Consider the following 15,935-nt stretch of genomic DNA (forward strand, 5'->3'; position numbering starts at 1 on the left):
CTAAATGCTTTTATATGAAGCAATAGTCTGAGAGACATCTGCTCTGAGGGAAGATAAATGTTGACAGACTACTAATCACTAGGCTCAAAAAAGCACAACACCGAGACATCAAGGTACAGTACAGACACAAGTGTTTGCTCATTATCTGTAGACTGGCCTTATGTTTCTAATGTGCCTAATTTCTAATAATTCCCCTTTTACTTTTGATGACAAAAAGCCCTGCAGTGGGCTGAAAAAAATGGCATTATAAAGACAGTAAGCTGTCTTTACGTATCCTTTTTCCAATATAAATACAAAAGGTCATTTGATAAAATGAAAAAGTAGGACAAAAAATGATAAAAGAAATATTCCAGAATACAAAACGGATATAACATAATTAAGGTATATTGCAAGATCTTAGAATGAGTGTATGTTCAATTGGATAGCTAAAACAACTCTAATTACATTTCATGTGAGAGTTTTTTTAAAAATGATTAAAGACCTCAAGGCGATATCTTAGATTCTTCTATAGTTTCTATTAAATAATTTATCATGTCTATATATCCAAATCTACCTGTACAAATGAGTCTTCTGTTTTACATAGTTGTGTAATTCCTGTAATTCACTGTTAAATTATGTGCAGATAAAAAAAAAAAATCTACTATATCTTCTCTGTTGGTTGATTCTGATGAAACAACATAAATAGAATTTGAATGCATTTCTGCATGGATTTTAACATTCATGATAAGTGTGCTTAGTGTATGCACCAGCAACACCAGTAGCTGTCACCTGATAAGTCTGTTGCATTGGAGAGAATATAGAGGGCTTGACAACGTTGCCTAATGGAGCAGAATACAAGTCCCCAAACTGGCTTCCTCCCACGTAGCTCCGAAACTGGCAGACCTACCCAGTCAGCGAGACCTGCTGAAAAAATGGTCCAAGCCCCAAAGTGCACGTGTCAATTTCCACAGACATGACCTCATCTCTCCCTGGCAGGGCACGATGAAGCAGTGCCCACAGAATGAGCATGAGGACAAAACACGCTCTTTGAAGGCTGGAGGCACTCAGTGTCTTGTTTTTCTTGTGCCCTTGAATCCTACTCACTCTTGCTCAGATTTATCAGTGGATTTATCAGCATGCAATTTAATATTGGCTTTGTAAGTTTAATATATTCCTCTACGAAATAGTGCAATTAGCTTTCAACATTGCTTTGTAGTCTGGATATGAGTAACACTTTGATAAGTCAGTATATTTCCGAAATGTGGCCCTTCTCTGTGTGAACAAACTGGCAAACATTCTGACACCTTGAAGCTATTTTCTCGTAAAGTCATGTACTAGAAGTACTGCATTTATTTATTTATTTATCTCTGTGCCTACGCGAACTATGGATGTTTTTAAGCAGAGTTAGTGATTCAAGACTGAAAGCAAGTCTAAGTCCTAAATGCAGCAGCACTTCTCATTGTACCTTTAGCTTCTGTTTGTTCCAGAAAGACTTGACTTAAGATGTAGAGAACATAACACAGCCACCGTCGAACTTCTCAGAGTAAAGGAAACCAGAGAGGTAGAAAACATCAATTCTGGGAGCTCCTCTGAGCTCTGCTTCTGGCTAAGGTGGAACCCGAGGCCAAGTTAGTTGCAGTTGTTTGCTTTACACTGAGCAATTAGTGATTGATAACACTATAAATATGCTGGGCAGCTGCTTTTACTTGGGGAGGAGTCCTTGACTAGACAGGAATGGATAGATCAGCCACTTTCTTTTTGGGTAAAATGCTCAAAGCCCTCAGTGCTGTGTCTAGCTCAGAGAGGATTCTATATTCTTGGTTGTTTTACTGAATTGCGTTTGTCACACATCTCACAGTCTGAGAAATGCAGATTAGCTTGACAAGTCCAAGCATTTTAATACAGGCTGCAAGGACTTAAATATGTATATATTGTGCTAAATTATATTTGCCTAGGTGTCAATTGGAGTTCTTGCACAACAGGTGACTAACTATAAGGCTTAAATTACATTTAAATTGCAAAGTTTCCTGCGATTTTGAGATAAGTCTAACATACCAAAATTTAAAATTATAGTCATTTATATTTAGGTTTGGAGTGTTTAACATCCTAACTGCTGCTTTAGGCACACCCATTTGAAAGGTAGGCTTTGAGTTCTCATTGTTTAATTTGCAAAAGGGTATATGTTTAAAAAGTGCTTTAAAGTCTTATTCTGTAATTATTAATTTATTCATTTAAAATTCATTAATCAGCAGTAAATCTACTCTCTTCTTTTGTCTACCAGTTAGTTTGCTGCCTGTGCTTTCCTGCTTTTGGAAACAGGAGAACAAACCTTTTGGCTACTTGTTAGGCATCTTTGCAAATACTTAAATTGACTGGGGATGAAGACAGAAAAATCAGGATGAAAGCGCTAAGTATCATTGCCAGACAACATTTTTATTTCATTCTGTGTATCCCAACTTAGACTGAAAATTCTAGGTAGAAGGAGATACTTCCCTTCATTCCGATGTAGGATGAGATAAATAGTACCGAAGCTTCACAAAACTGAGGGAATCTCCTTTGAAGATCCGTGATAAGGTTTTCTTACTAAGTTTTTATAATGATGAACTTTTTTTCTGAGTATTTTCTGAAAATCCTGGGTGATACGTTTCTATATGCACATATCTAGTTATCTAGTACAATTTATCTGCGGAATGATGGTACTGATGGTGTTTTTGTCTTACCTAGTGTTTCTTATTAATCCTTCTACCAGCTAACAGTAAGAAAAGGTCTTACAGAGAGACAATATTTTATTTTTCTTTAACATGGAAGGTAAATTACTTAGAAATTAAGCCCTGCCCTTTTCTGGTTCCTAGTCCAGCCTCCAGCTACAAGGGAACAGGAACAACAAAAAGACCTGAGTGCGCAGGTACATGTCTGTGTGTCCCTGAGTACCTGATGCCCATGTCACTAATCGTCTAGCAAAGAGGAGTCTCACCATCTTGCTTGGAAAAGAAGAACTGGGAAAACACTGACATCCAGGATTCTTCAAAGGGTACTGCTACTTCTTTAGCTATTTTTTAAAACCTGAAATGTTTGAGTCTAGTTTTCTTTGAGGAAATCATTCCTCCCTTTCTAAATTTTGAGATGGCACTGGGAGCTAAGAGGAACTCGCAAGACTTGAACCGAGTAAGATGTAAGTAGGCTTATCATGCGGGTTGCATAAATAACTGCTATAAATTGAGAGAAAAAGAAGAAAGTTGCTGAAAAAAATATTTTCTCCCAATAAATTGGATACATTGAAAATTTGGCAATAATTTCTTAATTCTATTAATGTACTGTTAGTGCTTTTAAAGAAAGATTTCTAGTAGAATTCTCAAACTTGTTGGATGCTTTTCAAGACAGTTTCCAGCTCACTTAAAGCAGAGTATAAGGAGATATTAATGACAGGTGTCAGTATTCCAATGTATGCCATTTTTCAAATATATATATAAAAAAGATGCCGATACATGGCATATGTGGCAAGTTTGGACTTAGCTCCCATCACAGTGTAGAAAAATGCACTGAAATGTGCAGCATTTTGGAAGACAAGGCAAAAGTTTTATATAGCTTAAAACTACTGCAGAGCTAGCATAGTTTAGAGATACAAATTTAAATTTATTTAACAGAAAAAGCAACATACTTGTCTTAGGTTTATTCTGTTCTTCTAGTTTAATTTCTATTTGACAAATGTGGATTGATTTTTGTTTTCAAAATATCAGGATATTTTTCAATATAAGGAGCCTACATTTTCTACTATTTTAAGCCATTTTTCTGAATTTAGTGAGGTAACAGTAGTGTTAAAGTGGTAGAGCAGCAGGGGGAATCTGCTAGTTACCTGTTCTTGAGATTTTAAAATCAGAATAAAAATAAAAAATCACTAGAAAAAAAAAAGATAATGGCAATGCAATGGCAATGATAATCTGTAACTTTGCATGCTGTGAGCTGCATTTTCTGCTGCTTTTCTGGTATATTTTTTGTCACTGGGAAGTGATGCAGCTCCTAGTTAACAATCTTGCCCAGTTTCTGCATAACCTCTGATGAACCCTGGGGTTCAGAGTACACTATGCTTAGTTATATATGTACAGCTGGTTTAAGATTTCTCCAGATACTCTCATGAGTCAGGATGCTGCTACCAGGACCCACTTTATGAGAACCATAATAATCTGCAAGAAGGGGACCCATATTGTTTTATTAGAATTGCAGGTACCCAGTTTGGCTCCTGCTTAAACCAATTTTACAGTGATTTAATTTGATTGACTTGAGACAAATTTATCCTGAATTTGTATTCAGGGACTTCAGAGCCTAGATCCTAATTTGCGAGGGCCATGCTAAAAATTGAAATTGTCTCTGTGGGAAAATTAACTTGACAAATTTTTCCTAAGTATATTATTTGTAATACAGGTCATTTTAATTGTATAATATATTTTCCAAAGATAATTGATATGTAGAATAAACACACTTTTAGTACAGGATAAGGTATGCAGAGAGGTAACTGACATCAAATTGCTTATCATGGAACGATCAGTTTTCCCAAGTAATTGAGCCCATGGGGTGCTAGGCTTATCCCTCCTGTTCCTGTCAGGCTGTCTGCACATGAATGCCCTGATGAGAACAAAAGTTGGTAAGAACTAGACAGACAACTAAGCATGTAGCATGTAGCAAGACTTGTCCTTGTCCTCTGGAGGACAAGTTTAAGATGATAACAAAATATATCATTACTATTCTAAAGAACTTTGACCTAAAGTGAAATAAGGTTGATTTTAAAAGCAGAATTAAGTCTTTTCTTACATATTTTTGTCCTGGTTTGTGGGCTGTTATATATTTGACATAAGTAAATCAGAAGTTGTAGTCTTCAAGGATAGAATGTTTTATATACTGAATATTAAAAAGATGTAATTGTAACTGTTAAGATTTGGTACCATGAAACCTTTGGGTGAGAGGAGAAGACTAAAAATTGGAATATGAAAGTATTTATATTCATTTCTCACTGTACATACAAATACCATTTTATACATTTTTAAATTTATATGTTTTAAAATTTATAGATTTTAAGCTGTTAAGATAATAAAAGCATTGCAGTCATGAAAGGAGCAATGTAACATGAAACTTACTGAAATTATTTGGCTCCCAGAAGGAGCTCCGAAGTTCTCTGAAGGAGTTTTCAAGATATCTTTTATCTTGCAGTTGTGATGCAAGAGGGATCTACACAGGAGCTCCATGGGAGCCAGCTGTGTGAGAACAAACTAGAGGAACATGCTGGGCCGGTGGTCAGCAGAAGCAGGAAGGCAATGGTGACAGGAGGTGGAGGCTACTTGGGATACAACCTGGGATGTGCTCTCGTCAGGTCAGGAATTGCTGTGGTTTTATTTGACCTACAGAAACCTAAATGGGAAATTCCAAATGGAGCAGATTTTTTCAAGGTATGTTGAAATTAGATTTTTAACAGCAGAAAAATAAAGTTGTTTTATTTTCATGCGTATTAGCAAGTTTTTGTTTTAGGAATTTTTGACAAAGGCTTTTATGTATGATAAGAAGTCATGGTAAGAGGTCCATACATGCAGAAATAACTGGAAAACTTTCAGGACAGGGCAATAGAGATGATCACAGATACAGAACAGCTTCTGTGCAAAGAATGTCTGAGGAAACTAGGACTTTCCAGTCTGGGAAGGAGATGACTTGGGAAGGTGGGGTTGGGGAGAGATCTACAGGGGCGGCATTGAGAAGAACAGGGACTGGCTGTTGACTGTCCTCCAGTGCAGGAAGGAAACACCATCAAGTAAAACAAGGAGGCATCAGACCATGCGTTTCCTTTTTCCTGTAGGGTAATAGACATGTCCAAAGCCTTGTCAAGAGACTTCATGGATGCAAGAAGGTTACCTGGGTTAAAATAAAATATGCAGTCATGTATTTGAGAGGGAATCCATTGGAGGCTATTAAATAAATTATAGACTGCTCAGAAAATCCTCTGAATGAAAATATTTGGAGGCTCAAAATATTCTGTGAGGAAGTGTCACATACACTTGCCCTGTTTGAAGAGCGGCTTGCCCTGCTGTTCCCTGGGCATGCATTTATGAGCACTGATGTTTTTGAGTCTTCTCAATTTCAAAAATGTATGATGTCTTCAAAAGAGTGGGGCCGAAATATCGAATGGCTCACAACCATCTGTGGAGGACAGCACCCCCATCACTCCCTGACACAGGGGGACACTGTCTCCTCATGGCTGCTTCATCCACTCACCTTTGGAGTCTTCAGCACAGGGGTGCAGTGGCACTTTGTGCACGTTCCTGTCAGGGAACTAGCTGCACACAGAGCGTCTTCAGCTGATCTCTGCGTAGCACAAGAACTGCAGCAGCACTACTAGGCCCAGAGAGCTGACGGCAAAGTGGAAGGTGATCTCAGGATCCTTGTCCCATTGGCTGCGTCACCACGGGGGACAGGCGGCGAGGGAGGCAGAGGGGCCTCTGCGCAGGGCAGATGTTTAGTCTGGCCCGAGAGGGCTGTTCTTGTGCTCAGCTTCATAAGCACCTGGTATATGATACGGAACAGTGACAGAGTATCATCAGGGAACTGTTCAAACAGCAAAATTTGTAATCGATGTAAATCCACATAACTTGATTTAATTTAGTGAGCTGATGCCAATTTGTGTCTTTTAAATGAGATTTTCCAAGGACAGTTTTTTTAGAATTCTATTTAAAAAGAATAAAAATTACAAAGTGTAGATGAATTAATCCACAGCATGGAACTAATGGCAGTTCTAGCAAATAAGCAACAACTTCAGAGATCTGAAGCTTGATCAGTGATTTGGAGAATAGTAATAGGATTTTTACTGTTTATTTGTTTCAACATTGACCAACCTCAGATGAAAAAAACTAAGTGTGAAAGACTGATTAGATAAACTCTTATCTCCAACTGTATCTTTTCCAATTATTCTACTGATTTCATCACAGTAAATCTAACAGCTAGTACCAAAATGTCATCATTTCATAAAAGTAAGGTAGTGTGCTTGTATCGAAATGTATATGTGGAATATAGTATTCTCTACATGGTAAAGTGTTTGGTATTAGATACAGTGGATGTGTTTATGATACAGTAAAATACTCGGTATTATATACCATATAAATTAATTATAATGCAACAGTAGTGTATACTAATATGATATTAAGTGCATATAGCGCGTACTCTTTAGCTTTAACCTTGTACAAAACTGTGTTTGAAGTTTGTCGTTCAGTGCGACTTAAAGCTTCAGGTGTGATTGCTTCCAAAAAAAAAAGAAAAAAGGAAAAAAAAAATGGGTCTTTCATTTGGTGGTTCCATGGCAAACTGCTGAACCCTCCCTGCTACTATTTGTTGTTATTTTGGCTTGATTCTCCAACCCTCAAGCAAATGCTGCTCCCATTCAAGTCAAACAAGTTTTGCCAGCCTGCAGGCTGCCGACCTAAGTGTGAAAACATGCCTTCTAATTGAGGCCAACAAGAGTCATACTTGTTTTTCTAAAAAATACTAACAAAAATTCTTAGTCACAGTTATTGCTCTGTATGTTTGCAATGTTTTATTTATTGCTTATTAAATATTGTGAACAATAAATCAGAATGACTTCAGATTTTCTTTAATTGCCATAGATAATACTAATTGTATGGAGAGTGTAATGAGCTTTACTATTCAAAATCAATTATTTTTACAGGGTGATGTGAGGGATTATGATGCACTGTTCAAAGCGTCCGAAGGAGTCGACTGTGTTTTTCATGTGGCTGCATGTGGAATGTCAGGACTAGAGCAAGCAAGTAAAATTTTCTTAATGTTTTCTCTGCTCTTGCAATAGCAAAAAAATCCAGCATATAGAGGTCAATGAATGTGATTAAATCATATTTATTTCAGATAGAAGTTAGTTATAAAGGTCAAGTCATGCACTCAGGGAGACAGAGAGGAGTTAATAATGTCAAATCATGAAACTAATACACTATTCAAAATACTCTATAAAATGAATTCATAGATTTAGGATCTCATAAGAAAGCTTTATCCTTTTTCCCTAATCTGAAGACGTGTGGCAGTATTACTACAGAACTCATGTTGAAGCTTCTTCTCATAGTGAACTCGTTACAGCCATGGAGACACTGACCAGCAACTCAGTATAGTTATGCTAAATAACAGTGATATTCCCAGGGTATAGGAAAGGGGGAGAAAGAGAACTGTAACATGTATGTAGCAAAATGTTAACATCTGGTTTGGGGTCTGACAATTGCAACAACTGTATTCGAATATGAATTGTTAAATTAATTAGGTATTGTGCAAAATTTATTTCTAGCTTCAAAAGAAAGAGCAGATTGAATCCACAAATGTCGGTGGCACAAAACTAATAATTGATGGTATGTATCTACATTTTCTTCCTTTACGCCTAATTCAAACCAACTGAAATCAGTGAAGAGATTCTCTCTACATTCAAAAAAACCCTTCTAACTGAATCTTTCTTGTATTGAATTGACAGTTAAAAGAGGTTCTCTCAATAAGATATGAAGCTAGGTTTGCAGAAAACTACCTTGATGTAAGATACCTACAAAGAGTAGTATAGTTTCCTAGTTCAAAAGGAAATTCATGTTATTCAAGTGCAGCAACATATGTGCAGCTGAATTTAGACATAATACTTCACAGTCTTAATGACTGGAATCCATATTTAAGATTTTTTTTGTAAATGATACTTATTTCATTTTTATTGACCATGCTGTTGCTTATACACTCTGCTAAAACAGTGTATATTCCCTGCCAACATTTGTCACTGTGACACAGTTTTCTGACACACACTGGAGAAACCTGGCACACATTTATTATCATGACTTTAACTACCTGCACTGGACTCCATGAACCTGTAGTATGAGAAGCAGTACTTCTCACTGCTGAAATAAAAACAGGCAGGCTGCTGTCCACAGTGCTACCCTACAGAAAGAAGCAGGGAGTCGGGGAGTTTTGCATAGCATTTGGTCAACTAAGAAATATTCATATTGATGTTACTTTTTTTCAAGTCATAAAATGAAAATGTTTTAGGAAATGTTTCTGAGGTAAGGAAGGAAAGTTTATTTTCCGTCCCAGGAGAGTTCCTCTCTCCATGTGTTGACTACATTTTAGTGATGATATGAGTGTTGCAGGTACATAATCATAAAACATTTTGTGATCGTGATATGTAGTATTTTTTTGTTTTAAAACAATTCATTTTGTATACTATTGTAGTCTGCAAACAAAGAAATATCCCTAGGCTGATATATACCAGTACAGTGAACGTGGTGTTTGGAGGGAATCCTATTGAAGAAGGAGATGAAGAAACCGTGCCATATTTTCCACTGGAAAAGGTACTCTGTTCATATGATAGCATGGCATTTGGTGTGCTCTAAAGAGTACATTATGTGGAGGCTGTGCTGGGAACAGAAGATATTCTACCACAGTTCAGATCAAATTCTAGGAAATTATTTTCATAAATGAAAAATGACCCATGATAAATAGAGAGATACTCATGTCACAGTTACCTTCATCTGCAATAGCTAGACAGTTCTAAGATGATAAAATACATCAAAATGACTAAGGAAAGTGGAATTTGACATTTAGCAAGAAGATTCTGGGGGTAAGGTCTTCCAAAGAACCATCAGGTATATAAAAGTTGAACATTATCTGCCCCTATGAGCTTTTGCACTCAAGAGTGTTGTTAAATATTAATCCACACCTTCACTCACACTCATTTTTGCTTCTTTCAAGTTCCCAAGCCTTGCTTTATTGCTGCAGGCCAGGTGCCTAGCTACAGTTACCTCAAGGCTGCTCTGAAATACCACTTCCTATTTTGCTGTGATCATTAGGGAATGTTTCCCAGCCAGTATACGGAGCTTGGTGAGTGCTGGTAATTCTTGTCCTTTGCTCTTTCCTGCTCCTGACATAGAGCCTGCACTTGAAAGGCTATAATTGTGCATTGCACATCCTGCTGAATATGTATTTGTATCCAGGAATCCTAAAGAAGAGTGACTACTACTTCATTGGTGCCTTCTGAGACATTTAGTTGGTGCACAGCCTTCATGGCATCCCAGATTTCCAAGGAAGCATTTCAGGAATTTACAATTAACTGCATGTGTCTGAGTGTTAATTGTACATTTTCTCTGACGGTGAACACGCAAAAGTGAGCAGGAGAGGTAGGTGGGGCTTGGGGAAAGCAATGCAGGAGAATTAAGCCATCTGAGAGTAAAATAATTTTATAGAGTGTGATTTCACCTATATTTTATAGTCAGAGTATTTGGTCAAAGCATAAATATTGGCATGTAACGGAGCTGTCTCTTTTAAGACTGTATGAAGTACGGCAATACAAAATTCAAAAGATGCACGAATAAACAGTGTGAACAGATAATCACTTAAGCTGCAGATACCAGCTGTGTTTATAATTCTATTGCTTAACAACACCTGGGTGCATTTTTTTTAAGTTAACAGTAAATAATAAATTGGAGAATATCTATTTAGAATCTTCACAAATAGTTTCAATAGAAAAAGAAAATACTTTGAGGAGAGAAACTTTATATTTCACATTTAACTTACTATTTTAAAAAACTTTCTACAATTTCAAAATAAAATTATCAGGCTAAACAGATTTTTCATCGTAATATTTTTTTCAGCACAAAAAGTTACATAATTCTTTTTGTGTCACAGGTATTTCTCTCCATGAAATTTGTTCTGAGCCTTAATAAATTTTATAATCAATAATTTTCTTTACATAAAAGTAAAAACTAGTGGAGTTCAATTTTCTGGAAAGCTAAATTTATGCAACTAAAATATAAATCTGATGGATTTTGTCATAAACAAACCATATATGAGTCATATCTTATCATTAGTTCTAGTTTTGTTTTACTCAGCTAGTCTGCAAGCTGGCTAGCTTTTAATGTTATCACATATAAACAATGAGTTTGCATTTACTGGTGCAATAATGTCATTAAAATATTGATTATATTTTGCCTTTTTTATAGCATTTTAATCATTATTCTAGAACGAAGGCAATTGCAGACCAAATGGTTCTTGCTGCTAACGGAACTTTACTCAAAGGTACATATGAAACATTTGTTTTTTCACATCATTAGTAGTGCTGGTGGATACTGCTTTCTTTGATTACTGATTTATCAATAAATAGTGTATCTTGAACTAAATGAGGATTATTTTTAGATTTTTGTTCATCCTGTCAATGGATAATTAATTTTTCTATATGTATATGCAGACAGGAGTTCATATCCAAACAGCAGATTGGAAATTCAGAAAATTTACCCTTGCTTCTTAAAGAATCTTCTAAAAGTTCACCAGTTTTGCTATAAAAAGTACAGGACTTCCACTTTCATTCTCCATTCAATCTGTTACCTTAAGATTCTCTAATAATACTCTCTAAGTAGTGAACAGTAGTTCATAATCCCCAGAAGTATACAGGTGTCTTGCAGGAATGATTGCTGCTTCCTAAACAGATAGGCAGTGTCAGGGTCGTGCCGTGTCTGAAGTTATATGTGCATGAGTAGTTGTGTACACAGCAAGGGAAGCATTTATCTTTGCTTTTTCATACATATCTTGCTATTCTTATCATCTTCTATGAACTTAAAAGTTACAGATACACAGTAGATGAGGATCCTTGATTAATTATGCTCCCTATTAAACTTGCCCATATACAAGGTGCAGTTGTGCCTATTCCCAGCACTGTGGGAACTCTACTTATTAATTTGCATTTAGAATGTTAAGTATCAGTTTTGATTTAAAATAATTTAATTTGAAAGCCTCTAGGAGCCCTTTTACGTCCCTTGGTGGTGCCATTGAGTTGCAGTGAGGCAAAGTGGCTAAATATAACTGAATGATTTGCTTCCTGTCTTGTATGTGCCTATGATACTGGATTAAAAATCTATTTTATTAATTTACATACATAACAGAAGGCAAGAGTCTATCAAGCAAGGGGCATGTAGAAAAGGACAAGTGGCTCTGTCCTTATGAAAACCTCCTGTGATCAGACGGATTCCATTTTCCAGGTTGCTAAACTAGGATATTTCACTACTATTGAATTCACTTTAATATGGAGATGAAAACAAATTACTAGGTATCAGAATCACATAGAATGATCAGACTTTCCTTTTTTCCTTTACTCCCACAATATAAAAATTCAAACAATGTATGTGGTTTACCTGCAGTGTGATGATACCAGAACTGTGTGACAATCACATGTCCTTATCTCTGCTAGGAGGCAACAAGCTCCATACGTGTGTGCTTCGTCCCCCTGGCATATATGGACCAGAAGAGCAGCACCATCTGCCACGAGTAGCTGTATGTGTCACCTAACCAGCCCTGGAGGACGTTGCAAGTAATTGGTTGTAAGGGCGTAACACTGGAGGAAGTATCTTGACTACAGATCTTAATAATTATTTGAAGCAAAATAAAAAAGTCCTGTGACAGCTTGGTGACAGATCACCTAGCACGACATTACAAATAGCACGATACGGTCATTGCAGAAATGGAAAGGATTAAGCCCTATTTTTAAATGAAAATCAGAAAAAAAACAAGGACTAAAATGTCATGCTGGACATTTGCATCCCTGATTTTTTAATGAAACATGTAAAATTGTATTAAATATGTATTTGAGATTCAGAATAATAATATTTTAACCATATGCTGTAATGTCATGCTATTTGACCACTATAAATAAGTGCAATAGGTCTTAATTTATAAAACCACTAACTATAGTTGTTTTTCTCTTGTGACACTTTGTATTGTATATCTATGCAAATATAGCAAGTTCTTAATTTTTCAGTATTCAGGCTGAGACCAAATGAATAAATTCTGATGCATAAAAAGAGACACCCTTCATGTAGCTCTCATATTTTGTGTTTTTACAGGTAAATATCCAGCGGAGACTATTTAACTTCAAGTTTGGGAATCACAAAGTTCAGATGAACTGGGTTCACATAGGAAATTTAGTACAAGCTCACTTACTAGCTGCCGAGGCTCTCACTTCTGAGAAGGGCTATGTAGCTGTAAGTATATAGTATAGACCTCCCATCCCACTAGCCGTAGCTCTGAAATAATTTGATTTTTTTGCTGCTAAATTCTTGAAAATGGGGTGTGGTTTCACAGGTATAAGAACAAGTACATAGTTTGTGAAGAACTTCATGCTCTGACAGTTGCGTTACCACACAACCAAACCAAACTCTGGCCTACATTACAGCATGGTTAATCATGACAACTCTACTTCTACACTGAGGTTACCCAGAAAAAAACTTTTTTGAGATCTGGGTATATTCACTGTATATGCACGGTTGTGTTGTTCACAAAATCAGCAAAAATAGGTTAAGTATGGGAGAAAATGCTGTCCTATGCATAGTATTTTTTTTCTAATTTTTTTTTTCTCTGCTTCTTTGACAGAGTGGTCAGGCGTATTACATACATGATGGTGAAAACGTCACATTTTCTGAGTGGATAGTTCCTTTAGTATGTATTGCACACACCTTAGCTCTAATGCAATATATGTAACTTAATCCTATAATTAACTAAAAGACTGTGCTAGCTAAATGAAGATCAGGGCACGTTAATTACTGAATTAGTGAACATTAAACTTAAATCAATCCTGTTCTCCCTGCATATCCTGAAGTTCCACTGGCTTTAAAGGAAGTTTCAGATATGCATGAGTATGGAGTTTGGCCCTTATTCTCCTCAGAGAATTTAGCCAAGAGATACAGGAGCCTCAATACTAGGCATGTATGTATAGCCTTATTTAGGCAGTAATGTTTGTAATGTACAGTGCATGTAAACTTCTGTTACCATCTGGCAACCGTTTTATATCCATTGGCTAATTCTCTGTTCTGTTGGCAACAGTAGCACAAAAGGAGAGGCCATTTAGAATCATATCTTTAAACCTGAAAGAGAGACTACATTATATTTTCATAATTAGCAAGCTAGGGTTTTAGGAACATGCTAGAGTGTTCATCCTGCAATGCCAGCACAACTCCTGGGGAAAGAATGGCAGTAGAACTATGGAACCGTATCTAAATGTAGACAATATTCCCTGCCACTTGGAAATAGGCTGTTTTCCATATACCATCTGATTATATCTGAAAGGTGGGATGTGAATAAGAAGCAGTGATTGGCAGTTACATTTCTTACCATCAATATTGATCAGAAGATTAACTGGAAAAAGTTTAGACATATACTTTATCAATATTCATGTTTCCATTTTTGTACTTCCTTGATATCCCTCAGTTTGATACAGATTCTCTGTTCTTTCATTTTATGCCCCCTCCAGTTTGAAAAATTAGGCTACGAGAAACCATGGATACATATTCCTGTTCTCCTTGTTCATATAGCAGGTAAAAATAATAAAATACACAATTATTGTGCTATTTATTTTTTATTTATTTTATACTTTGCATATAGAAAGGTATATAGTACTTTTGTAAAATTCAGGGACCAAACTGTAGCAATTATGTAACTTAAAATTACTATTATTACTATAATATTACCTTTAGCAATTTGGGATTAACTGGCATCATGATAGATGAAGTTTATAAGCTATTAATGCACTGAGTTCATCGTGTACTCTATAAATTGAATACTGCCTTTATAATACTTCAAATTTCATAATACTTCATATCTATATACATTATAACATTATATTATTTATTGTACTATGTGCATAATATATAATGTATAATATATATGCAAATAAATATACTTTTATAATACTATTAATTCTGTCAATAAAATAAGCATTGACAGCATCTTAATTGCATCCTCTGATGTCAGTAGGAATTAGTGGGTATTCAGGGTCAGTATTATCTCAGTTTATTGCTATCCAGCTGTCCCATTGAGTAACTTCTATTTCACAGCCACTATGACAGAATATCTGCACCTGGCCCTGAAGCCATTTTTCAGCTTTACGCCTTTCTTGACAAGAAGTGAGGTAAATAGTTTAAGGGAGCTGCACTGACTTTGTTGCATGCAGTTTCCTTGGCTCTTTAACATTTATTCAGAGGTGAGAAATCACTGCCATGAGCTCCATCTGTGCCCAGTCCTGTACAGCTTTATCTGTAAGCTCCATAAACTCATTCTGTTAGCTCTTGGACAGCATATGACTCTTCCATATGCACATTTTTGAGTGTTTATCTTCATTCACATTTCAAATTCTTTTGTAATACCACTGTTGATATATTTTCATTCAACTTTTAGGACACCAAACAATATAGTCACTTCAATGACTGTTCTTTTGGATTTTAGGTGTGGAACGTTACTGTAACTCACACTTTCCGAATAGACAAGGCACGAAGTCAGCTTGGTTATAAACCAAAGAAATTCTCACTAGCGGATTCTGTGGATCATTATCTCAAAGCAAGACCTATTTGTCAGGATGATCATACATTCCTTAAAATGTTTGCTTTGGGCATTTTATTAACTTTGGTCTTTCTTTCTTTCTTCTCCTAAAACCAAACAGCTACACACCTGCTCAAGAAAACTGTGTTTTGAGTATCAATGATCTGGTCATAGTATATTCCTCATAACTGAATTTATTATTATATGACCATTTCTCTCTGATCCAATTTTTTTAAAAAAATGCAAACACAGGAAACATCAGTAACTTGTGTGAAGGGACAATGGGATATCACAAAATTACAGTTCACCACTGACAAGTGCAAAAATAGATTTCTATTCTATGGATCTATTGTTTCGTATCAAGAATACTTCTCTAAAAAAAGATAAGAAATTGAAAGAAGAGGAGCCATTGTAGGCAGCACTGCGGGACAAGACCAGTAGCTCTAATGAAGCAAAAGTTGTCTAAAACAATCCTTTGATGAAGCTACCGCTACAGCAACTGCATGCGAATGTGACAAAGACCTGAGAAAGGTACAAAATAGTACAAAAAAAAAAGAAAAAATAGCTATTTATAAATAACACCTGGTGAGTGG

General features: G+C 36.0%; 1 protein-coding gene across 1 annotated transcript; it reads left to right on the plus strand.

Moving 5' to 3' along the window:
* Nucleotides 1-2,899: 2,899 nt before the first annotated feature.
* On the plus strand, nucleotides 2,900-15,480 carry LOC104572895 (putative short-chain dehydrogenase/reductase family 42E member 2). The gene is made up of 12 exons (XM_010220063.2): nucleotides 2,900-3,010; nucleotides 5,182-5,417; nucleotides 7,679-7,774; nucleotides 8,300-8,360; nucleotides 9,217-9,335; nucleotides 10,983-11,058; nucleotides 12,224-12,306; nucleotides 12,876-13,013; nucleotides 13,402-13,467; nucleotides 14,279-14,342; nucleotides 14,862-14,935; nucleotides 15,250-15,480. Exons 2-12 carry the CDS (start codon nucleotides 5,187-5,189, stop codon nucleotides 15,451-15,453), a joined length of 1,212 nt encoding a protein of 403 aa, XP_010218365.2. The 5' UTR covers nucleotides 2,900-3,010; nucleotides 5,182-5,186; the 3' UTR covers nucleotides 15,454-15,480.
* The last annotated feature ends 455 nt before the right edge of the window (nucleotides 15,481-15,935 follow it).

Source organism: Tinamus guttatus, unplaced genomic scaffold (assembly GCF_059628265.1).
Source record: "Tinamus guttatus ecotype Peru unplaced genomic scaffold, ASM5962826v1 Tinamus_guttatus_pri_ptg000330l, whole genome shotgun sequence".
Taxonomy (NCBI): domain Eukaryota; kingdom Metazoa; phylum Chordata; class Aves; order Tinamiformes; family Tinamidae; genus Tinamus; species Tinamus guttatus.

Bases quoted from the DNA above. Each gene is read 5' to 3' on its own strand.
- LOC104572895 (XM_010220063.2), top strand. From the start codon at position 5,187: ATGCAAGAGGGATCTACACAGGAGCTCCATGGGAGCCAGCTGTGTGAG. The intron at 5,418-7,678 runs GTATGTTGAAAT...TTATTTTTACAG, and splicing joins ATGGAGCAGATTTTTTCAAG to GGTGATGTGAGGGATTATGA. The intron at 12,307-12,875 runs GTATGTGTCACC...GTGTTTTTACAG, and splicing joins ACCATCTGCCACGAGTAGCT to GTAAATATCCAGCGGAGACT.